This window comes from Sciurus vulgaris (assembly GCF_902686455.1).
Source record: "Sciurus vulgaris genome assembly, chromosome: 11".
Classification (NCBI taxonomy): domain Eukaryota; kingdom Metazoa; phylum Chordata; class Mammalia; order Rodentia; family Sciuridae; genus Sciurus; species Sciurus vulgaris.
This window is the reverse complement of record NC_136472.1, coordinates 45551811-45576719: the sequence shown is the minus strand read 5'-3', so window position 1 is coordinate 45576719 and position 24909 is coordinate 45551811. Positions and strand designations below refer to the sequence as shown.

At 35.7% G+C, this 24909-nt stretch overlaps 1 protein-coding gene across 1 annotated transcript in view; it reads right to left on the bottom strand.

Annotated features, from left to right (window-relative positions):
- The window catches only part of SLC5A12 (solute carrier family 5 member 12), a 55533-nt gene extending 31080 nt beyond the window's left edge, over positions 1–24453 (bottom strand). Inside the window, exons 1-6 of the mRNA XM_079101853.1 lie at positions 23812–24453; positions 16076–16141; positions 14783–14834; positions 13817–13884; positions 8344–8498; positions 8097–8237 (exon numbers count right to left, since the gene is read on the bottom strand). Coding sequence (XP_078957979.1) covers positions 8097–8237; positions 8344–8498; positions 13817–13884; positions 14783–14834; positions 16076–16141; positions 23812–24150 — 821 coding nt within the window. The 5' untranslated portion in view covers positions 24151–24453. The remainder of the gene's footprint in view (positions 1–8096; positions 8238–8343; positions 8499–13816; positions 13885–14782; positions 14835–16075; positions 16142–23811) is intronic.
- Positions 24454–24909: the final 456 nt, after the last annotated feature.

Here is a 24909-nt window from a genome sequence, read left to right as displayed (position 1 = left end):
TAATTATTATTTAATGATCTGGTATAAAACAGCTATGACTCCTTCTGGTCATGCTTTTCTTTGTTGGTAGACTTTTTATTACTGCTTCAATCTCATTGATTGTTATTATTTTATATTCTGTATAGATGTTCTCTGTTTTCTTGGTTCAATTTTGGTAAATCATAGAGTCTAAAAATTTAGACTTTTACTAAAAGTTTTCTAATTTATTGGAATGTAAGTTTTCAAAATAGTCCATACTAATCCTCTGGATTGTAGTTTTTTTTTTTTGTCTGTACTAATATTTCTATTTTAATCTCTAACTTTATTAATTTAGGTCTTTCTGTTTTGTTTTGTTTTCATTATTTTAGCTACTTTTTAAAACTGCTTATAGTTTCAAGCAACCAACTCTTTGTTCATTAATCTTTTTTACTATTCTTTCAATTTTTCTTTCCTTAATTTTGGCTGTTATCTTTATTATTTCTTTCTTTCTACTAGTTTGGTATTGGTTTGTAAATAAGTAGTTTAGTTATTTGAGATCTCTGCTATTTTATATAGGCATATATAGCTATAAACTTTCCTCTTAGAACAGCTTTCACTATATACCACATATTCTAATATGTCGTGTTTCCATTTTTCATTCTAAGAATTTTAAAATTTCCACACTGATTTCTTCTATAACTCATTCATCATTCAAAGTATATAGTTCAATCTCCATGAATTTGTATAGTTGCTATAACTTTTCTTGTTGTTACTTCCCAATTTAATTCCATTAGGACCTGAAAAGAGTAAGAAATTATTTCAAATCTTTTCTATTTACTGAGACTTGCTTTATGCCCTAACATGCAATTTTGTAGAAACTTCTAAGAAATGCTAAAAAGGAAGTTTATTAAGCTGTTGTTGGATGAACTATTCTCTAGATGTCTGTCAAGTCCATTTTATCAATACTATAATTTAAATCTGATGTGTCTTTGTTGATTTGTGTGTGTGTGTGTGTGTGTGTGTGTGTGTGTGTGTGTGACCTATCTGTTCCTGATAATGGTGCACACTGAACTCCCCCACAATTATTGCATCAGACCCATTATACCCTTCATATCAAGTAATGTTTGTTTTATGAAATTGGGCACACTACATTCTGGGTATAAATATTTATAATTGCTGTACCTTGTTGCAGTGTTTCCTTAACCCACATGCTATAACCTACTTTTTCTCTTCTGACTACTTTTTTCTTAAAGTCTTCTTTGTCTGATATGACAGTGACTGTTGCTGCTTATATCTGGATTCCATTTGCATATAAAATCATTTTACCTCATTCCACTTTTAGTCTGTGGATTTATTTGCCTGTGGGGTGTGTTTCTGGGAAACAACATAATTAGGTCTTATTCTTTAATCCAATCTTCCAATCTGTTTTAATTGAAGAATCAAGACCACTGACATTCAGTGTTATCATAGAACAGCTTGTGTTATTCCTGTTATTTTTAAACTTCTAAAATTTGATTCATTCGTAATTATAATCTGCTTATTTATTTTTATAAAGTGATTTATTATTTCCCCTGCTCTCCTGGTTATTTTTATCTTCCTTTATTTTTTGTACTATTCTTTTTATTATCTTCTGCTGTGCTGGATTAATGGTTGTGATTTCCTTCATTTTATGCTTGCTTATCTTGGAAGGTTTTTATTTCTTCTTTCATTCTGGATGATAACTTTTCTGAATATAGTATTTTAGACTGACTGTTTTTTCTTACAGGACTTGAAATACATCATTCTATGCCATCCTGGTGTTTTGAGTAACTCATGATGGATCTGCTGCTATTCTAGTGGGATTGGTTTTATAAGTGACTTCTCTCTTACAGCTTCTAAAATTCTTTCTTTGCTCTGAATTTTTTTGAATTTTAGATATAATAAAGTATTTCTGGTTATGTCTATGTGGAATTGCAAATGCCTCTATTACCTGCATTTTTATCTCATTCCCAAGATTCAGGAAGCTTTCTGTTTCCATTGTTATAAGAGTGTTTTTAGTGATCTGTTTCTCTTTACTTTGTGTCCAGAGCTAGGGGGTGATCACAGTGTCTAAGTACCTATTCAGTGTGCTCATAGTGCTGTGATCAATCCCTGGCACTACTGTGAGAGGAGATAATAATCACCATTAACTAACCATTTCAGAGCATATACTAATAAACTAAAAAAAGTATAAAAAAATATGCTTCACAACTTTCCTATCCCAAAAGTGGAAAAGTGGAATAAGCTGAAAAAAATAGGTATTAAAAAAATAAAAATATTGGGAAAAAGAAAGAAGGAGATACAGAGAAAGAATGGGGGAGAGAGAAGCAGAAAATGTGAGAAGAGAAAAAATAAAGGAGAGTGTAAAACTGAGAAAGAAGAAAAAAGATTGAAAGGATACATCCACTTAGCACATTAAAACATTTAAAAATACATAAAATGGGATTAAAGTTTCAATATCCAATAATTGGAGGAATCAAATCAAGAGGACAAGAGGACAAAAATAAAAAAACTAACATTAAAGAGGTTAAATTTATTCCTTGCCAAAGTATTAGAGATGGAGTAATTTCTTACTGAGTCTTCCCAGTTTGGATTCCTTTAGGTTTTGCGAGGTGTAATAAATGCCCACAAGTCCCCAGTTTGTCCTCTAAATTTCTCTGTGCATTGAAGTAGTGACCATACTTTCCATTTCCATGCTCATTGGGGGCAGTATATTTAGTTTTTTCCCTGTGTAGCTTAGGTTTCTGCTTTAAAAATTGCATAGAACTTAGACCCTGGCCTTATTCATACAGACCTCCTTCCACCCACCTCTGGCATGAACCTAGGCAGCTCCCACAGTTCCTTAGAATTTCCACGTTCCTAATAGCTCTCTGGAAGATCAGAGGAAACAATCCCTGATTGTGGCCCAGTGACCAGACATCTTCCTGTCTGGGACTGCAAATTGGTGTACTCAGCTTAATAAATGTCATATGCTCCCAATGCTATCAAAACAGATACCAACCTATCCTTCTCTGGCAAGGTTGTGGTGGCCCGAATTTCTGCAATGGATTTGGGTGCTTGATATCCCTCTGCTGGGGTTTATGAAACTATGTCAGCCTGTCATAGGTATATGCTTGACTATATAGTTTGTAGTGTGTGGGGTGTGGCAGCCCATGGCAGGGGCACAGTATGCTCTCTAGGGGCTGCACTCCTGGGCACTGCTATGTGCTTTGCTCTTCTCTGCTCCATTCTGTTTCCACTGCCAAGACTGAGGGTGAGGACATCAGCTGCTTTCACTTCATAGGGACCCCAGTTCACGAGTTACTCAGATGGTCTGGCTTAGAGGCATTTCCCATGTTCATATTTGCTGGTTTCTCTAGGTGGGATGAAGCTGTAGGGATTTAATCCTTTCCATAGATGCAAGTTTAGATTGGTCTTTACCAAATGGCTGCTCACCACAGTTCTTCAACAACGAATTGAAAGAAGCAGAGCATTTCTCACACATCAGGTGGATTTGCATCTCCCACCCCAGTTCAACTCAGTCTGACTTTGCTATTGGCTGTTTCTGGCATATGCTTGTAAGCTTTGCCTCTTTCCTTCTCCCTTTGTTACACCTTGCCTCAGACCTGTCCCAGTGCTGCAGGTGCAGTTTGGGGCTCATGAATTCTTTCTTGCTTTTTTTTTCAGTAACCAGAGTTTCCAGGTCTGTCCAACTCTCTGACAGTTTAATATTGCATCTCAGTGCATTCCCTCTGTCACCTCACCTTGCCAATCGGCTGTTCTCTCATTGTTTTTATTCCAAACTGCAGAGGTGCTGAGGTCTGCAGGCTACCTCTCTCTGCCATCCTGATCCTGTCTTACTCATATTGTTAAGTTCACGTAAGATTTGGCAATAGGTGGGAATTAAATTGGCTTGAGAGAAACGATAAACAATCTCATTGTGGGGAAAGTGACAAGGAGCCAGGAAAATAACACTGAGCATTTTCTTGGATTCAATTACATTGTAATCGAAGGACACACATCCTTTTCAAAGCCCCCTAAAACCTGTCCTGTGCCTGCCTACCTGATTTTCATGACTCTTAATTCTTATCCTCCTGTGTTAGAAAATTATCCCACGTAAAAGTTTTATTTTACATTTCAGAAACGAGTTTTATCTCAAAGTTTATTTCCATGGAAAGGATGTTTTTCCTTTATTATTTTGTTTGTTTCTTTCTTTTCTCTTTTTATTTCTTTTTCTTTTTTCTTCTTATACTGGAGAATGAACCCAGGGGCATTTTAATTCTGAGTGCTACATCCCAAGTTCTTTTTAAATTTTTATTTGGAGACAGGATCTTGCTAAGTTGCTGAGGGCCTCACTAAGTTGTTGGAAGACTGGCCCAGAACTTATGATCTTTCTGCCTCAGCCTCAGGAGTCACTGGGATTACAGACATGTTCACCACACCTGGCCAGAAGGGAGTATTTCTAACAATGTATGAGTTTTATTTGGTGGGGGTAGTGAATTATTTGATGCATAAAATAATTAGTATCCATATTTTTATTAATGATACTCTCACTATCCATCTCAGGAAAATTCTATTCAAGTCTGTGCTAAGATCATCTCTTGAAGAAGCCTATTGACTATCATCTTAAAGATACTCTCTGATGTCATCAGTTTATAGTTTTCATAATGATTTCTGTAATTATAGCATTTATTATGAACTACAATTGCATAATAGGTTCATTGGTCTAACATCTGTTTCCCAATCAACCAATGTAATGATGTGTCCCAAGAGCATAGACTACAGCTTTTAGAAAGCAGACATAAAATTACTTTGTTTGGTAAGAAATGATGTAAAGATTAAATGAATTAAATAATGAATGATAGATAATCATTATATATGATTGTGTTTTTTCCTCCATTTCTTCTTTTTTGAAAAGATGTTTGGACTTGGAATCAGGACTTTATCCTTGACAACTGTGTGACCTTAGGCAAATCACACAACACTCTATGTTAATTATATCACCTGTAAGAGAGTAACACATTTGCCACTCTTCTTATGTTAAGGACCAAAACAAAGAGTGGATGAGTTAAATTCTGTAAATGAATACTATATAGCCCTATAGAGGACATTCATAACATTATATAAGACAATTTTATAATTTTACCAGTCAACTATGAGAGATGAGAAACAAATGGTTAGATCGTATAGAATGTAAGTCATTGTGTTTTGGAATATGTTTCTCATTATAAATAGACTTTGACTATATCCAAAACAAATCCTCCTGTTTGTCAAGTGGGGAACTTCATATATTCCACAAAATATATTTATCTGGCAACTTTATGTGTGGGCATGTACTCATTTTCGCTAGGGATAGGATTTGATGGGAAGGGGCCCAATATCCTGCACCAACTTCTCCTACTCTCATAGTATCATTTATTTTTAGTAATTTTGAAAGATAAACAGGGACCTGAAGGGAAAAAAATTCATTTAACTGACTTGAGAAATGATAAATATTTCTAGGTGCAAGGAAGATCAGGCTTAACATAAAGTTGTTTTTGGTTGAGTAATCAACATTCTTGGTCACCCAGTTCACTGCACATATAACAAGCCACTCCTGGTTTTAGCTTATAGCCACATTTATTATGAACTTTATATGTCTATTTCTGCTTGCCTATTTTGCAGGATGTATTTTCCCCAAGTAATGTCCCCCATTGGAATGTTTTAATTTCATCAGTCTTCAGTTGAGCAAAAGCAGAACATTTTGCTCCGCATTCTGCAGAGTGTGCTAGATGAGAGTCCATAGCTGACCCTGAATGACTCCCAGAGCTACAGAAGTGCCCCTGAGACCCCCACCATTTCCCCACTACAATGACCTCCCTTCCAGCTGTGTGCACTTAACTGCACTGACCACTTTGTCTGATTCTTTTAAACTCTATTGACTAAAATCACCATAATTTCTCTCAGAAAAGTTTTTCTTAACTAGATTTTACTTTTTATCTTTCTTGATCAAAAAATTTCTATCACAGCTCTGATTCCTTCATAAGGCTGGGAATGAACAGAATCTGGTGGCAGTCCTAAATGGTTAGAAAATTATGTAATTTTTTTTTCATGAGTATTACTCCTTTATTACATTTTTCATACACACTCAATGGTAATACAAGAATTTCAAGTTCCAAGCCACTACTTCAATCAAACCAACACACTGAGGTTTAAAGATATGTACATAAGAATGTGTACATGTGCATGTCTGTACACACACACACACGCACACACACGTTCTCTTCCCTATATGTGTGTGTCTGGGTGTGTGTGTTCACACCCACATACAAGCATTCTTGAAGATTGAAGCTTCTTAAAGCATTACTTTGTTTAACAAATGATAACCTTTTAATAAGCACAAAGCATAAGTCTTCACCTTGTGGGAAAAAATGATGATGAAAACGACATAATAACTAAGTTTCAAGTACTAGTAGTATAGTATAGTAGTAGGGAGGAATTAAGCATGTGAACTAGAGAAGATTAAAAAACTAGACTTAACAGAGAACTATTCTGTATTTCACCAAAGGATTCTTCTCTTCAGAGACACATTCAACTCTAGTTTCTCTTAAGACAGGTTTTTAAATGAACTTTAATTTAAATGAATTTTAAGATCAAAGTCATCTCCATTTTCTGTAATACAACTATTTGATAAGTGATGATCATGTGTGTGAAGGGTTTATGATAACACTAGTTTAATAAGATTAGAGTATTTCACCAGTGAATTGACAGAACATCGGGTAATGTGTTCACTTCCTTTTGAGAGTTATGAAATATGTAAGTAGTAACATTACAGTTCTCCTTCTGGAACTCAACTCACAAAATGGTTGAATCATTTCCAGATAGTTTTATGTTTTATTCAGTGCAAATAAGAAATTTTACATTGAAAGCATTTTAAAATCATGTGGGGAATATTCATAATGACACTTTCACTAAGAAAAGTTTAGGGCATATTGACTAAGCTGGGGTGCTACAGTCTAAAGGGGATGTGTGACTTCTGAATTTTTGCTGTCAAGCAGATAAATATTAATAAAATCATTGAAATGATTCACAAGAGCCAGGAAATATTATTTAAAGGAGACACAATAAGATTTTTTGCAGTATTTCCATTGGTGGTTGTGTGGATAATGAATTGTAAGACTATAGAAGACAAGATGTCTCAAGATCACCTCAGAATTTGTTTCTGAATGGGGACAAAACACCATTTTAGATGCAACTCTGGAATTTCTACCGGCTTTTTGAAGGAGCATAGAACTGCCCTTGGTTCCCATTCCAGAGGACATGATGTCCTAGAGTGCGTGGAAGAGGCTTGGCAATATGTACCTTTCTGTTCAGGTCCTACAGATAGCTGGGTTAGTGAGAGCTGAAGTGGTTACAGTCCCTTTACAGCTCGCCACATTACTCTAGGTTCTCTTCTCTTTTAACCCCTCCTTGGAAACTGTAAGTGTAAGTACAAAGTCAGGACTCACAAAGGAGTTTAACATAATTTGATTTGTAATCATAAGTGAATCTTCACTTGAGCTATTTCTTGTAAAAGCTTATATTAAAGAAAAATGAGACTCAAAGCTAACCTCTAAGAAACCACTAAGCAACTTTTAGAACTAGAGACTCTCCAAGAAGATAGACCAAATTAAGGCAACTGTATAACTATAACCAATCATATATTTTCTTTCTTTACTTCCATGTTCATCCTTCAAGAGTCTTCCCCTTTTAATCCCTTTGTGGAGCCCCCCAAACACTTCTAAGCTTCTTGAATTGTGAATTGTTATTTTTTCAAATAAATATTTTAAATTTTTATTGTGCCTCAATTTACCTTTTAACACAACAGAAAATAGTTGAGCAGGTCATGAGAGTCATTTCATCATGGCAACTGTGAGCAAGAAGCATGACAATTATCTCTGCATCACCACACACTTGCCTAGGTTGACTCAGTTCAAACCCCAGCTCTGTTACTTCTTTGCAGAGATAGGAGTAATAATACCTGCCTCACAAAGTTTTTGAAAGGGTTAAACAAATCTCTCCACTTCTCTCCCTCTTTCACATGCATGCACAGCTGTAGGAAGGATGTAGTAACTCAATAAAGTATGAGAAGACATGGACATTTTTTTTGATCAATAACTTACAGCTTAGCATGCTTCTCTGTTTTGCAAGAGATGCATCGTTGGATGGTTGATTGATTAACTCCATAGATTCCAAGCCACGTAAAAGTTCCTCCCACTGTTATTGTCCAAAAAGTGTGCCGGCGGAGGGGATCTACATCAAAACTGTAAAACAGAGTGAACAAATATTCATTCAATGCTCAGAATTATTAGTCAACAAGGTCATTCAATTAAATCTTTATAATGCCTTAAAAAGTAGTATCAGACATACTCAATTATATGTAGTCGGGATCCATTTGTTGCTTGCTCTAATACATTTTGTAATCCACCATTGAGAGCTGATCCTTGAATGAGAACTGATAAGAAGCCCATAATCATGACAACCATCTGAAATGCATCTGTCCACACCACTGCTTTTAATCCTCCCTGAAATGGATGGAATGGTATAATATTAAAAGCAAGGTTTGTAAAACCAAATCTGAATGGTACTAATGCAATCATTCATTCATTTGTTCAGTAACAATTGATGAGCATCTTTTATGTGTCAAATTCTTTGTTAAACACTGGGAATAAGTTGTAAGTGAAAGATATAGGTCCTGCCTTAATTTCATTGAGTTTAAAATCTAATGGGAAAAGCAGATATTAGATAGTAATATGATTATTTCTAATTATGGAGCATGCAATTAAGAGCAGGTTACTATTGGAGCATACAGAGGGAAGTCTTAACCAGTTCATGTAGAAGTGGTAGTCAGGCTAATTTCTGAAGAATGAGTAGAAATTTTTCAGGCACGGCAGTCCAAGTGGGGATTAGACCAACATGGTTGAAGAAAGAAGAAGCATTTTTTCCTGAGGAAATGAAAGAAAGCTTGGATATATACAACAAAACTGTGGAGAGCCTAAAAGGGGATTTGTGACTTCTGAATCTTCAAGGTCAAAGCACATAGATACTAATAAAACCACTTAAGTGATTCACAAGAGCCAGGAAATATTATTTAAAGGAAATATGATAAGAGATTTTTTTTTGTAGTACTTCCATTGGTGGTTGTGTGGATTATGAATTGTAAGACTATAGAAGACAAGGTGTCAGAGACCAGCTCAGAATTTATTTCTGAAGCCCATGCCCAAGATGATCAACAGTTTGAAGTAGGGTAAGGACTGAAAGAAGTTCATGGATCTGAAAGATATTCAAGAGATAACTTATGATTCATTAAACATAGGTGATTAGGTAGTAAGGGAATTAAGAATAAGCCCCTGGTCTGGTTTATACAACTTAGACTTATTATTATTATTTTTTTTTAATGAAACGAGTGGAAGTGAAAACACTTTGGGAGATGGAGATGGTAGAACACTGAGAAAGAATAAAAACCTAGGTAGGAAGGAATACTGTATTCTATATATCTTTGGAGGAAGGAGTTAAGAGCTACAGGATGATCAAGTAGGAAAGTGAAAAAAACTAGAGTCTAAGGAAGACAAATTTAGTAGTAGAACTTAATAGAATGGTTAGGCAAGAGATAAGAGCAGTGGTTATTAAACCTTAATTCCTCTGATTATTAAATCAGAGGAATTAGTTTCCCTTTAGAATCACCACAGGAACTTAAAAGAAAAAAATAAATAATGTCCAAGTTCCATTCCCAGGGTTTCTGAATTAACTGAGGTCTAGTGTTGGGGGTTTGTCCTCAGTGTCTTTTGAAGGCTCTCTAAGGGATTCTAAGGTAGAATTTTAGCTGACAACGTGTGGACAATAAGATAGGAGGAAAGAGACTGCGGCATTTAATATTCTATTTACAGAAGCCCTTTAGGAATCCCACCATACAGAATGTATAGAATCCTACTATAGTGAAGATGGGGTGAGCAAATAGGGAAAGATTAAATGCAGTGACATATTAGAAAAGTGTTTTTAAAATGAATAAGCTCTAGGGAAATGAAGGATGTGATATTTTTAACATTGAAAAATAGAATTATCATCCCCAGTTACTCCTCCAGAGTGTCAAGAACTTCTGTGAAAAGATGACATGCTTTATCTTTAACTTGAGAAGAAAAAAAAAATATTGGGGTCCTTCCAATCATTTCTTTTGTAATTAAAAATAAAATTTTATTTAAAAAATAAACTTTAAAATTCCCAATAAAGCCATCGTTTTAGTATACATTGTCTAAATCGTGTTTTGAGAAACAATAAATTTCTTATCTCCCACCTCTTAGATAGCTCTATCTTGATTTCCTTTAAAGATGTTATGCTTTCCAAATTCAAATGTCAACTTTAGATTTTAGTCATATGAAGATCGAATACCAAAAGCTTCTTCACTTTTCAGAAACTATTTGGCATTGGTTATGCAAAAATTTACAAAAACCTGAGCATTAGCTAGACATGCAAGAGAACAAACCACTTTATCAAATAGTCATCGAGTCCACCATAGTCAACATGAAGTCTTCTCTGACTCCTGTATATAGCCAAGTCTCTCTCTTTCTCTCTCCCCACCCTCTTTAATCAAATACGTTGAATCCAATGTTCACCTCCCTAAATGGCAAACCTCTGGATGGCAGGAATCACTTATTTTTAAAATACTTTCCTCTGATTAGTTTCCAAATGGATCATCACAAGATGATCACAATAAAGAGCTCACAATATGAACACAGGTATTAGATAAATAGGCCCCATGCTGGTGAGACACTGAAGCCTCTAGCCTGGCTGGAGAGGAGAGATTAAGGTTAAGCTTTTCTTTATGCTGCGAACAATAGGAAGCAAGAAGAGAATTAGGCCACTGAAGTACATGAAGAAATATATGTCTGAGGAAGATTCATCTGACAGAGGCAAACAGGATTTGAGAACAAGAAGAAGCTGGAGACATGAAGCCAGTTAGGAGGTAGCAAATTTAGTTCATTTCATTTTATGATGATTTTTAAAATATTCAGACTCTTTTCTAACATTGTACTTTTGGGTGTCTACTTTTTCTGTGCTTGTTTTTCTCTTTTCTGCTCATGCTTAGAGCAATCGAATGTTTTTATTTAAATTCCACTTGTAAACCTGGTTACTCTTTTTCCCATTTAGTTACTACTGCAGGATGGTTTGGGAATTGTTCTTTTGCTTAATCCCAAAATTATATAAAAACAAATGATAATGGGTATTATTCATATATTTTATATTATAAATAATATATGCAATTTGATGTTATAAGAAAATATAACATAAATGATAATTGATTAGACTTAATAAATATTTACTACAGGTATCCTATGATCAAAATGTTTGCAACCAGAAACATTTCAGATTTTGGTGTTTTTTTCAGATTTTGGAATATTTGTATGGACTTTTTTAGCTGACCACCCTTAACCTGAAAATCCAAAATTTGAAATAAATGATCCAAAATCCAAAACTGTTCTAGGATAATGTCTACACTCAAAAAGGTTCGTATTTTAGAACAAATTGATCTTGGATTTTTGAATTAGGGATACTCCTGTATTTTACTTCTTAATCATCACTTCTTTTACTTAAAACTGGAAGACTTTTTTCTTCTTCCCTTAGTACTTCCTCTAGATTTTCCTAGGGGAAGAAGCTGTTAGAAATTCTCTTGATTCTTGACATTCAATTCTTGAAAGACAGGTGTGTTGAAAATAGTTATAGGTTGATAATTGTGTGTCCTAGTGTCTTTGAAAATACCATTCCAGAATCTCTGGTATCTACTGTTGTCACTGTGAAGTTTGCCAAAAGTGCCCCTTGGCAGTTTGTTTCCCCTCTCTTGCCCTTGCTTAGTCTTTTTTTATACCTACTATTCTATAATTTTACTAATATATCCAGGTATGGGCTTCTCTTTTTTATTTTTCTTTTCATCCTTTAAGTTTGTACTTTTTGTTAATTCTATGGATTTTGTCTTTAATCAGTTCTGAAGAAAATCAGTTTATAATTTTTTGAAATATTGCCTCTCCTCCATTCTTACACTACTGTTCTCTGAGACTCTAATTGGACATAAATTATATGTTCACATTTTATCTTTTATATGTCCCCATTTCTCCTTCATTTCTCCATTTCTTTGTCTTTTGGAAATGCTCTGTCATTTCTTCAGATATATCTTCTAGTATGTAAATTGTACAACTCTTCAAATATATCTCCTTTTTATCATAATTATTACATTGTTGATTATTACTGATGCTTGTTGGGCTTTGAAATTGTATTCTTTCTTTATTAAAGTAGTTTGTGCAAATCTATGTTTTATTCAGTACCCTGCAATGCCAGTGTATGCTGATCCTGAGAGGCTAATTCTCTGTTATTTTGCTAATCCTCTCTCAAAGTATCTTGTTATTTTCTATTTCTAAAAATATTTGGTTTTAGGATTTTAATTATGTTCGTATCTGTGGGAATTTGCCCTCTATTCTCACAAAAAGTCAAAGTGCACCACTGAGCTAGAATCACATCAGATCCCCTCAGTGGTTCCAGCTAGTCCCAAACTCAGCTACTCTGTATTGCCACTGGACCAAAATTCAATAACTTGATAATAGTACTGTTATCAGCATCTGCCCTCAGGTCAGTCTCATCCTTCCAGTTCACCCTGCACTCCTTCCAAATGCCAGCCCTGGTAATTTATATATTTACGTTATTATGTTATGTTATTTGGGGAAAGTATTTCCTTAGCGATCTATGATATCCTGCACAATCACAAAAATGCATCAAAAAGTTGTTTTATCCAGTATCTAGCTGTCCTTCTCTAGGTGGGTACATCAGAGTAACTCACCTGTCATACATGACTAGCATCCAAGGAGAAGAGCCTGTTTTTTAACCAAGGTGGGTGGAGGTATATGGAAATTATAGTAGTGATGATGGGATTAAAAAAAGATGAAGAAGAAACTTTACATGTGTAGAAATTGTGGGATTTGCAAGTATGAAAAAGAGACAAGGGCAGTTTAAATTGGATATTATCATATGTGTGTTACGAAATGTACCTGTTATGAGCATAAAGTCAAATTACATGAATAGTCCACTATATGATAATGTATTAATAATTTTTCTATGTAAAAGAAGAAAGAGAATCCATCTATCTGGGAAGCAGTGGCATATTCTTAACTGGTTATCTTTACCCAGAAAATGGTATGATGAGTCAGAAGAATAAAGACTCCAGTTGCAGGGGGTTGGCAAATAACAGGTGTTCAGTGACTGTTGAAATCAATTAATTGCAATAATTATACAAATGTGCTATCAATACCACCCAGATTACCTGATTTAAAATAGCATGTGTAAAGCCAAATGGTAAGTATAACCTAAGATATCTATAAATGAGAGGAAAAAAAATAGCAGTGGAATACTCATGTTTATAAAATACAACTATCCTTGCTCACTTAGGCATGTATTTTGCTGCTTCTCAACTGGCAGACAGTGAACTATAAACTGCTACCTATGATTTATGGAAACTATTAAGGAGAAAACTTTATTCTTTCTCAGAAGTTGCACAGGGTCACCTGTGCTCTGTCCTTTGATTCAGGAGGTATGTCTTTCATTATATCGCCTTTCATTAGGAATAATTTTCTTGAGTGAAATTAGAGTCCAAATTTGCTTAATGTCTGCTTAAAAAAAGAATTTAAAAAGAATAAGAAGAAAAACAGCAACTTCTTCATGAAAGTATGGTAGATAATCCACCGTACTGCTATTTAATTTGGGGATTCCAGTTACTGTGGTAATTTGATGCTCCGTTGTTGGAGATTTGGCCTTATCCCAAATTAGGAGGAGTATTAAATATTTTTCCCAACTAGATACATACCAGGGTACAGTAGAATGTGCAAACAATTCCTGTTGCAAACACAGATCCCCAGAGATCAAACCCAGTCACTGTGAAAGGAGAAAAAAACATTAAAAGAAATTTCTCTGAGCTAAGTAAAAGAGAAAATTTAATGAGGAAAAAGTCACAATATTTTTTTAGTGTTTTTTTATGGGCAAAAAGAAATCAAATTCATTTTCCCTCACTGAATTTTCTCAGCTCTGAGAAAGATTATTTTTATTACAGTTTTATATCCTAAATCAGTTCATAAATTTCATATACTGTTTGGTCATTTTTTTTTTTCCTCCTAAGATTCTGTAACTTCATCTTTGGTTCAAATGATATACATCTTTTGTTTTGTCCTAACAAAATTTGTCTGAGTAATCTGAAACCACCTAGGCATCCATGAAGAATTAAAATTTCTCAATATAAGCCCATAGGCCAATTAATTAGAATATTAAGGACTTCCTATTAAAAGTGGCAATGTCATTATAAAAATTTTTTCACTCTTATTTCTAATATTCTATTCTCTTGAAAGGATCAACTATCCATTGCAATATGACTATTACAGGTAACTTTCATTCTTGTGCTCTGATTATTTACTTCATGAAGTCACTGAAACATGACCACATATTATAGATAAACTTACTGAGCAATTGCACACATATAACATCCCAAACCCCATCATTTCTATGATCAATAAACAAAATAAAAATCCCAAATAATGGCAATGATTGAACTGGGTGTTTAGAACTACCCAATTTTGCAAGGCAAAATCCAATAGCTAATTGCATTATTTCCTATGTCCAATCATCTTTTAGAGCTTTATAGAGCAACTATTACAGTAATTCAGAGCATTTTAAGCAGAGGAATATCTTTCCTAACAAGTTATCTTATATACATTTGTCCAAGTTGAGAATTCAGGCATAAAAGTAGTGGATTATGTCCATTGGAGCTTGGGAGACTCACCTTGATTGAGTGCCAAGGCAGGAGCATACACCACAACACCTGTGTAGAGAATCTGGTGGAGAACAAGAAGCAAGTGAGCAGTGGGGAAAATCATGGAGGAAAAACTGCCTAGAAGCTCTTTATTGACCTTCCTCCAACGTGTTCACCAAGCTTTCCATTCTCATCCACTCTAATTTTGAAGTCGTTTACCACTGTAACTAATTTGTAGAGATATAATCATGAGATGGGAGAAGAGGGTTGGATTTTCAAGATGACTGCTCATTTTGAGATGTCATGGTTATATTTGGTGTATTTCTAAAGAATAAAAAAAAAAAATAGACTTTGAATTAAGCTTTTGATTCAACTTCTCTCTGCCCACTGCCCTCATGTGCCCATCACAATAGGTTCTGTGCTGACTTCATGAGAAGTTTTGCCAAAGAACAGAAACACATTTTAGCGGTTTGCTGAAATATGGAAATTAGAGTGGAGATTGGGAAAAAAAAATCTGTGAGGGGAAAGAACTCTAAGGAAGACTGAAAACAAGGGTAAGGGTGACCTGCATGTAATGAACATCATCTAATTCGCAAAATTCCAATTGCTACACTGATGCAACGGGTTCAGTTCACATTTTGTTTTAAATGGACTTTCACCATTTGGAGATGGTATCTGAGGGTTTCAGACAACAAATAAATATGTACAGGCAGTTCAAGAGGAATTGTTTTCTACTTATTCTCTTGCTTAAATCCTTCTGGCATTAGTGGGCATTTTGATTAAGAAAGGTCATCTTGTAGAAGAGAGCACATGATGAGAGGGTGGAAATTCGCCTCTGTGTCCCAGGTGAGCTTGGGGTGCACGACGGCACCCCAGAGCCTGAGAATGGGAAAGGAGTACATGGTAGGGAAGTAGGTACATTGGTTAGGAATCTTGTCTTAAAGGGACCATTAGAAAAACAGGCATTTCTGGTTCAGCTCAGTTAACCATTTAAAAAAGAAGAGAAAGAAAAAAAGTACAGTTACCAGATCATTTCATATTAAATGGTTGTACAGGTTAAAAATGAATGAAATATACTTGAAGCAAATTTTTTTCCCTTTGTGATTTATATATTTGTTCTTACTATTAGTCCAGATGTATGGAATCTAGCAATGTGAATGGCTCTCAAGGTGATCACATTTCTTACAAATGCTATCTTTGGAAAAAGGTACTGACTTCCTAGTATTGTTTGTCTTTAATTGAGTTAATTGCTCCTATATAAAGAAAAGGGTAACTGTATCTCGGTACCCATGGCTCCCACTTCTGCAGCAGCCAGCCCCTTACCGTCTGCACAATATAGATGACGGTTGCTGCATAGCGAACCACTTTGTTGAATCGTAGTTGTAGGTACTAGAGGGAAGAGAGAGAAAGACGTGCAATGAGTTTTAGATAAGAGCTGCTAAGAAGGTCTTTGGTTGCCTTGGTATTCCTCTGAGTTTAGTGCTTTGGACTTGCAGTGTGATTTTATAGTATGCATTTCTGGAAGCAATGGGGTGGGGGGAACATGGATTGTTAAATGTCAAATATACATTAAAACCAAATTCTTGTTCATGCATCTCATGAAGATAAGTTGGTTGCTTGAACAAAGCACAGGCCTACTGGCTTTCTGTCCAGGCATCTTCCTACTGGACCCATTGAAGCCAGTTTCCCTTTATTTCCCAAAGCCCCATATTTAAGCTCAATTTTTTTCTCCTTTTGTGGTTATTGCTGTAGCCCCCTGATTGGTCTCCCAATACCAAGCCTCCATCAACTCGTATCTGCCACCTTCACTCTCTTCAACAGAGCTCTTACCTGGGGACGTTTTTTCCCAAAATCTTCAGTGATTTTTGATGAAACCAAGTGCACATCTCAAGTTTGATATTCCATACCTTTTTTTTTTTTTTTTTTTTTTTGGTGCTGAGTATTGAACCCAGGGCCTTGTGCTTGCCTTGCAAGCACTCTACCAACTGAGCTATATCCCCAGCCCAAAACAAATTCTTTTTTTTTTTTTTTTTTTTTCCCTCTGAGATGCTGGGGATTCAAACCACAGGCCTTGGGCATGCTAGGCAAGCACTTTCCAAAGCAAGCTACTTCTTCAGCTCCATACCCTCTCTTGTCTGACCTGCACCTACCTACCTACCTTGCTTAAGGCATACCACCTTTCCTTTGTTTAGGTAGAACTTTCAATGTGAGAGTCTCTCTCTCCCCAAATTTCAAATTTCAAATTTGTCTCCAAGTTCTTAGTCATTTCTCAAGAAAAATGGTTCAACAGGGTTATTCTTATTCTCCTTATACCCTCTGTTCTGAGCTCCTGTGGCACATATGCTAAACCGTTTCCCTGGATACCAGTTACTGTCTAGTAATTTGGTGTAGGATTGACTTATTTTCAAGTTGCTCGAGGATTAGTTACCTAATTACCACCATTTTGGTAGCTTAAAGCAATAGAAATGTTTTCTCTTGCATTACTGAAGCCCAGAAGTCCAAAATCCATTTCTCTGGCTCAAAATCAAGGTGTTGGCAGGGGTTGTGCTTCCTCCGTAGTCTCTAGGAAGACTCTACTTCTAGCCTCTGTACCTTCTGGTCATCCTTGGTTTCCACTCCTGCACTCTAATCTCTGCCTCTGTAGTCAGTATGTCCTCTGTCATATTTCTCACTATCTGTCTTGTGTAAATACATGTGATTGTATTTCTACTTAAGGTCTACTTGGATAATGTAAGATATTAATTCAATTGTGTTTGTGAAGACCCACCTCTTCCCTTTTTTGGACCATCTAAGATATCACAAGTATGAGGTATGAGGGAAACACACACTTTCTTGGGGGCAGTGATTTTTTTTTTTTTGCCAAATTTACTCATGCTGATATATATATATATATATATATATATATATATATATATGCACACACATATAAGTTGTGTTCTAGTTTATTCATTTTTATCTTTGTAACTTTTTTTTGTGTGTGGTGCTGGGGATTGAACCCAGGGCCTTGTGCATGGGAGTCTAGTACTCTCCTAACTGAGCTATCCCTAGCCAGTCTCTGTAATTTATCTATTCATTCATTTAATATATATTTGTTTCTTGCTTCCCATAAGACATTCACATGCTCGATAATAAGGAAATAAGATACAGTTTACATCCTAGACTATCTTACAGATTAGATAAAGCAATCATTAACAAATAATAATAAAAATAAAATTACAACTTTAATAGTTTTCAAGGAAGAACTACAAGAAGCTGTGAACACACTAAATAGCAAGGTGTGAGTCAATGCTGGAGGTCAGAGAAGTTTTTTCTGTGTAAGCATTCTAGAAGACATGAGTACATATTTTCCAATGCATAATAAATATGTACAGGGTGAACAAAATAAATTTTAAAAGTAGCAAATGACTTGAGGATTCAGTTTCTTGGTTATTGTTTTTGCTTTTAGTATGTTGTCTTCTCTGAATTTAAGGAAAATAATTTTTATTAAGTTATGGATTAACTAATGATTTATCCTTTTCCTAGAAAGTATATATAATGTTTCATGGCTTAAAATAGATCTTTCTTTGAAACAAAGAACTCTCGATAAAACTGTGACTCAGTTTCACACTAATCCACACTTCAAAATTTACCCTGCCAGATGTCCAGATCCTCGGGTAGAGAACCACTTTATTTTCAGGCCCCTCTTTTCAGATGGTACAAAGAGACTGGGTCACAGAGCTTATTCAGTGATTGTGCGACTTAGGGAACCAGATGAAAAGAAAATATTCTTGTGGAGTTAGGGAAAGTCAATGAGGAGGCAAAAAACTCAAATAGCACAGGATGCAAAACAGTGCAAAACTTTTGTGATAAAGATAGGTTGGGTTCAAATTGCATGCCCTTTGGAAAATCAGCTTACTACACTAAGCCATGGGTTTTCCTACCCGAGAGAGAGATTTTGGAGAAGCCAATGACATAGTGTGTGACCAAGTCAAGGAGAGGGCTAGGAATGAGTAGAATCTTAGGACAATTGTCAGTGTGGGTGCAACAGGCACAACTTATCGGCACTCAGTGTCCCAGTATATATTGATGGCATCTAAATGCACCTGTTATTGTCTGATTGTGAACTTTCTCTCAGCCTTTGCACTGGGCAGGTCAGAAGTGCTTGGAGGTGTCATCATTGGCATTCAGCCAATGACTAAAGGGAGGTGGAAAGAAAATACACTAGCTTCTTTGCCTTTTCGGAAGGGCAACTCAGACATGTTCTATCCTATCTCCTAGAGATCCCCAGAGAGACTAAATCCCAGCAGATTGCAGTGATAATCCACTCAAAAACATACATTGTATGAACTTCCTCTCCTTCCAACTTTTACTTTGCCACTTGCCTTCCAGGGCTTATTGGAATCACTTCCCCCCAAAATGACTTCCATTCAAACCTTATCTCAGGATCTGCCTCTGGGGAAATGCAACCTAAGAGAGTAATATTTATCTACCTAATATAATGCAAACTCTTGCATCACATAATGAATACAGGATGACCTTCTGGAGGATGAGACCAAATATAACACAAAGAAGCGGTTTCAGTCCTATTCCTCTAGAGCAGCAGGTCCCTGGCTAACTCAGGACCTGATGGAAGTCACAAAGATGGCCCACGTGAGCTGGCAGAAGAACCTCACTATTATAAGGGGCCCAGTCAAGTTAGGCCAAATGGCTTATCCCCAGAATTCTGAACAAATAAGATTCCTGTTTTTAGAAATTTATTTTGGCATGGTATGTTGCCCCACAGTAGATAAATGATACAAAAGGGGGAAGAGGTAACAAAAGCCAAAAGTACATTATCTATTTTGGGAGCTGAGTAGTGCCTAAGGCCTGGGAAAGCTTTTCTGGAAAAAGTTCCTGGAAAATGGAAAAGCTGGGAGGAGACTGTTGTAGGATCTGAGAGTCAATGGATTTTACCTTTCAGTTTAGTTTTGGTCCATTCAGTAACACTAGAGAGACAGTATTAGGAAAAGGGTATGTGAGAAAATAAGTGGACCAGAAGTCAGATTCCTTGAATTCTAGTTTGATACTGGCTGATACTTCACTCTGTGATTTAAGCCTCTTTTCTTATCTGCAAACAGAAGAGACTTTTTCAACTGCATAATTCCATATCTGAATGAATGTATTCAATGAGCCTGTCACAGTGGCACACACCTATAATCTGAGCTACTGAGCACACTGAGACAGGAGGAGAGCAAGTTTGAGGCCAACCTCAGCAACTTTGCAATTCCCTCTCAAAATAAAAAATAAATAAATAAATAAGTGTTTTGCAGAGGTAGCTCAGTGGTACTGTGCTGTTGGTTCAATCCCAAGTCCCCCCACCCAAAAAAATAAAAATAAAAATAAGGACAGCAAAAGATGTATTTTTTCCTTTCAATGGATTCACTCATACTATTAATAGTTGTCTTTGGTGGGTATATAAGTATTACTAGAGTAAAAAGAGAAAATGAAAGTTCAACAGCAAAATTACATCCTTTAAGACTGGTTTTAAAAAGACCAGGGTGACATTTATTATCATCATGTTGAATTATTTTTAGAACCCCAGATTTGATCCTGTTGTATCTTTTCAATCTCAACAGGTATCAACTTCACTTTTCATATTGATTTAAGTTCACATAACATAAAAATAACATTTACTCCTTTCTCTCATTCCCATTTTCGATTCATTAAAGAATCCTGGTATATGTGCCCCCACTATCAAAACATATCCACTTGCATTATCTCTTACATAACACATTATTACTATTTTCTCTTGGCCAAATTAGTGAAACAGATTCCCAGTTGGCCCCGTCTTCTTCTGTAATCCAAATCTTACACTCATTCTCAAATTCAGCTAGAATAATATTCTTAAAATATAAATTATATCATGTCACTCCTCTACCCAAATACTATAAAGACCCATCTCACCTACAGTGAAAGGTCATCCTTACAATGACCTAAAAGGCTTCATAACATTGGTCTACATCCTATCAGAACCTAGATACAACAAATATTTTGTAACACCATCTACTATGCTGAAATAATATTGAATAATATTATTATTTTATACATCTGATTTATAAAAATATAAATATTATCAGAACAACATCATAAAATATAATTTAGTGGAGAACCAAAAAAAATTACCAAAAAATTATGTAATGAATAAGTGCTCAAAATCACTATATAAAAGACAGTAAAGTCATAGTTTCTGTATTATTATAATGAAAAAATTGATCTTTAAAATAAAAAGTAGTTCAGAAGTCATCTAGACTAAGAAGTTCAAGAAAAATGAAAGAACAGATGCTAGCTTATAAACTAGTGTTCAGGGTAAATAGCAGACTATATATATATATATGTTCTTTTTTTTTTTTTTTTTAGTATAAGAAAAAGAAGGAGTTAACCTTGACTGAAATAGAGATAACACTAGGAGACTAATTATAAACTGTCCAAGTAGAGATAATGAAAATGTATGATATTGCAAATGAGCTAAACCTCATTTAAAACATGGGGTTGGAATAATTCCTTATGTTCCTACTTGGGGCAGGGTGGTGGGAAAGGAGCACAGATGGCATTCTGAGTCTTGAACCCCCACTGCATGTCAAAGCATTTAATTAGTTGGCTATTGCTATGCAACACTCACCAAAAACTGATGTGTTCAAAATCCAAACAACTATTATCTCTCAAAACTGAGGATTGGCAGGTGTTTCTCTACTCATTTCACCAGGTCTCTTATGTGGCTGCATTCTGCTGGATGATCAACTGAGACAAAGGGTCTAAGATGGCCTCATCCTCTCTGGCGGTTGTATCATTCACAGCCTAGTGTTGGCTGTCATCTAGTATACCCCTGTTCTCCTTTCTGTGTCCACCTGTGTTCCAGAAGCTAGACTAGCTTTGCCAGTTTCCTTACATAGTAGAATCAGGGTAGCATTCCAAGAAGACACAATCACTTCCTTTCTTCTGATCTCCACTTAAATGCCCTATTAACATGGAAGTTTTACTTGACCACCCTCTATGAATTACATTCTCCACCCAAACCAGCATTCTTTCTCTTATCATTTCCTTTTTCTCTATTGTTATGGTATGTAACGTAGCATAATGATTCAGTATGTGATCTCTAAAATTAGCTTATCTGGGTTTGAAAAACTCCCACTTGATAGCTATGTGACATTCCTCAGTTTTCTAGTCTGTTAAATGGAAATGATAATAATAGTACCAATCTAAAAATACTGTTACAAGGCTAAGTTGAGACACGTAAAATAGAGATGTGCTTAGCATGTAGTTAAATATCACATAAATATGCATTATGCTGTCTTATGCATTTATTGACAACCTTCTCTGTTATGAAGTAAGCATCATGATTACAAAGTTTGATTCTTTGCTATATTTCCAGGGCCTAAGGGAGTGGCCAGAACATAGTAGACATTTAATGGTATTTACTGAATGAATAGATAGTCATAAAAATTATATTCCAAATGTGGGTAGATTTTTATTGTTTAAAAGACGCCGTGTGTGTGTGTGTGTGTGTGTGTGTGTGTGTGTGTGTGTGTGTGTTACTGGGGATTGAACTCCAGGTTTTATACATGGCAGGCAAGCACTCTACCACTGAAGTACATCTCACCTGAAAAGCTTCTTCATATTTAACTAAACCTTTATGAAAGATGGAAGATATTACATTCCATGTGGAAAATGGAATTGAGAAATGCTAAGTAACTTGCGCACAAAGTGGTCCTATTGGTGAAGAGAAATTGAACTCATCTTTTCAGGTCCCAAGTTTCCTCTCTCATTCTGTTTCTCTCTTTAGCAGTTAAGTAGGCAGTTCTTTTTTGAATGCACTGTTTTGCTTGGAAAAAAATTAGCAATGTCTTTGTGAGTCAAATCTTCAAACTTAAATGGAAACTCTTAGGACATACTTATATTTTCAGAAGTATATTAATAAGCAAGGGGATATGCGTACATTTCTAGGGCTAATTGTAAATTTAGTTATTTTCTCTTGAATCTACACCCCAGGTATTAGTTATTGAATGGACCAGATTTGATCACCTTCTTTTAGGGGAAAGGGAAGTTAATGTTGACTATTTAAAATATGATCATCTATGGAATTATAAGTTTTGAGAGCTTCTAGAAAGTGTTCACTTGCTGATTGCATCCAGAAGCCAAGAGAATCATTTTATACTCATTTAGTTTAAAAAATTATTAAAGATAGGTCTTTTATGAATCGCCTGCTGTGACTTGGTAGGGTATGATGCTGGATAATGGAAATAAACACCTTCTTTATAGAAACTTATCTATTATCACAATTAAATTTTGGACATATAAATTCAATTTTGAAAACAATGTTTTCATTGAGAATAATTGCAAAACCAAACCTCCACTGTCTCATTTCCTCTCATAACAAAATAATTCCCATATTTTTATTATTTAGCAATTTCTTCCAATTAAAATATTTGCTGATTTTTCAAAATATCACCATTTCCCAATTAAAACTTGGAATTTAGTAATAATATGTATTTATGTGCTCAGTTTACTCTCTGATGGGAACACCACTACAGAGGGATACAGACAAAACAGGTTCTCAGTAGAATTGGTGTACTATTAAATCATGACTAACTGTATTTTTTGGTATCTCCATTTTCTCAGTGGAAAATTATAAGGCTTGTGGTACATGTTCTGCTTGTTTTTCAGAATAATGATGCTAATAATAATACAAATAAAAACATCTCTGTTTTCTTAAGAACCTCCCACAAACTAGACAATGCATTAGGTGTTCACATACAGGCTGTAATTTCATCACAGTCCTAAGGGAGCCACATCATCTTTTCTGTTCTACAAAGGGGAAAACAGGTACAGCTGTGGCCAGAGCTCAGGCTTTTCTCCAATAACATTTCATGTCTTTTTCATAATGTGTAATTGTCTTGAAAAAAATCAGTGAGTGTTCTTCAACTACCAGGCTTTATTGTGAAGTTGATGTATATCAATAGAGGGGAAAATAGGATAAAAAAAAAATCATTCAAGTGGAGAGAAATTACTTGGGCTCAGAGAAATTACTTGTGCAGTTCTCTTACCTCGTAAGTGCTAGTGATGCCAGATCTGTAGAACACAGGCAGAAAGAGCTCTGAGGTGAAGATGATGACAAATGTATATGAAATAAAGAAAATCAAGAAGGATGCCCCAAAGCGGTAGACCTCAGAGGGCGTCCCCAAGACAGTGACAGCTGACATGAAACTGGCCGTCAGAGATAAGGCTACAGGGCCAAAACTCATTTGCCTTCCCCCTACCAGGAACTCCCGAGAAGTTGCCTTTTTTCTCTCCTTAACGGCAAAGAATACTCCAATTCCACAGGAAATGACAAACAGGGCTGAAAATACAACGTAATCCCAAACAGTGAAATTCTTCGCCTCCATGCTGGGAAGTGTGATACTGGAGAGTTGCTTTCAACCTGGACTCAGCAAGAGGATGTTTCCAAAAGCAAAGCTCTGTACAGCAGATATTTTGTTGAGAGGAAAGACTGTGATTCCTGAAGCTGAGGACCACAGGTACTATGCTGATCTTGAGACTCCAAGTCGTACTCAAGGAAGATTTCAAAAGTTAACTGCAAAGAACTGGCAGTGGAATTGGTACCAAGAGATGAGAATTTGAAATCTGACCCTGACCAAGAGCTGTCTACTCCTCTCCTGAAGCATGTGCCACAGGGTAGGAATTCAGATGTGTCCTGAAATTAATAATTACTGGGGGTGGAATGGACTTGCCAGATAATGTGATCTTTTATCTCCTAGATATTTTTTTAACTTAAGGTTAAATATTAGTGGGAGCATGGAAGTGATAAAAGTTAACCACCTCAGCGTTTTTAATTAGTGAAGTGAAATATGCAAAACACAAGCACAGCCCTCAGTGGTATCTCTTTCCTGGTTAAGAGGACAGAGGATTCCTACCTGCAATTGCCTGAGGCAGAGCAAAGAACTAGAAACCCAGAGACCTTTGCTCAAGTCCTGACTCAACCACAAGCGAACCATTTTTGACAAATCATTTAACTTTTCTGGACTTCATCTGGAGCATTGGGATAGGACCTTGCAAGGTTATTGTGACTCTTGAACCTCAAACTTTCTGACCTTCTTTGTCCAGATCTATAAAATGAAAGATAATAAATCTATCTACTGAATTAT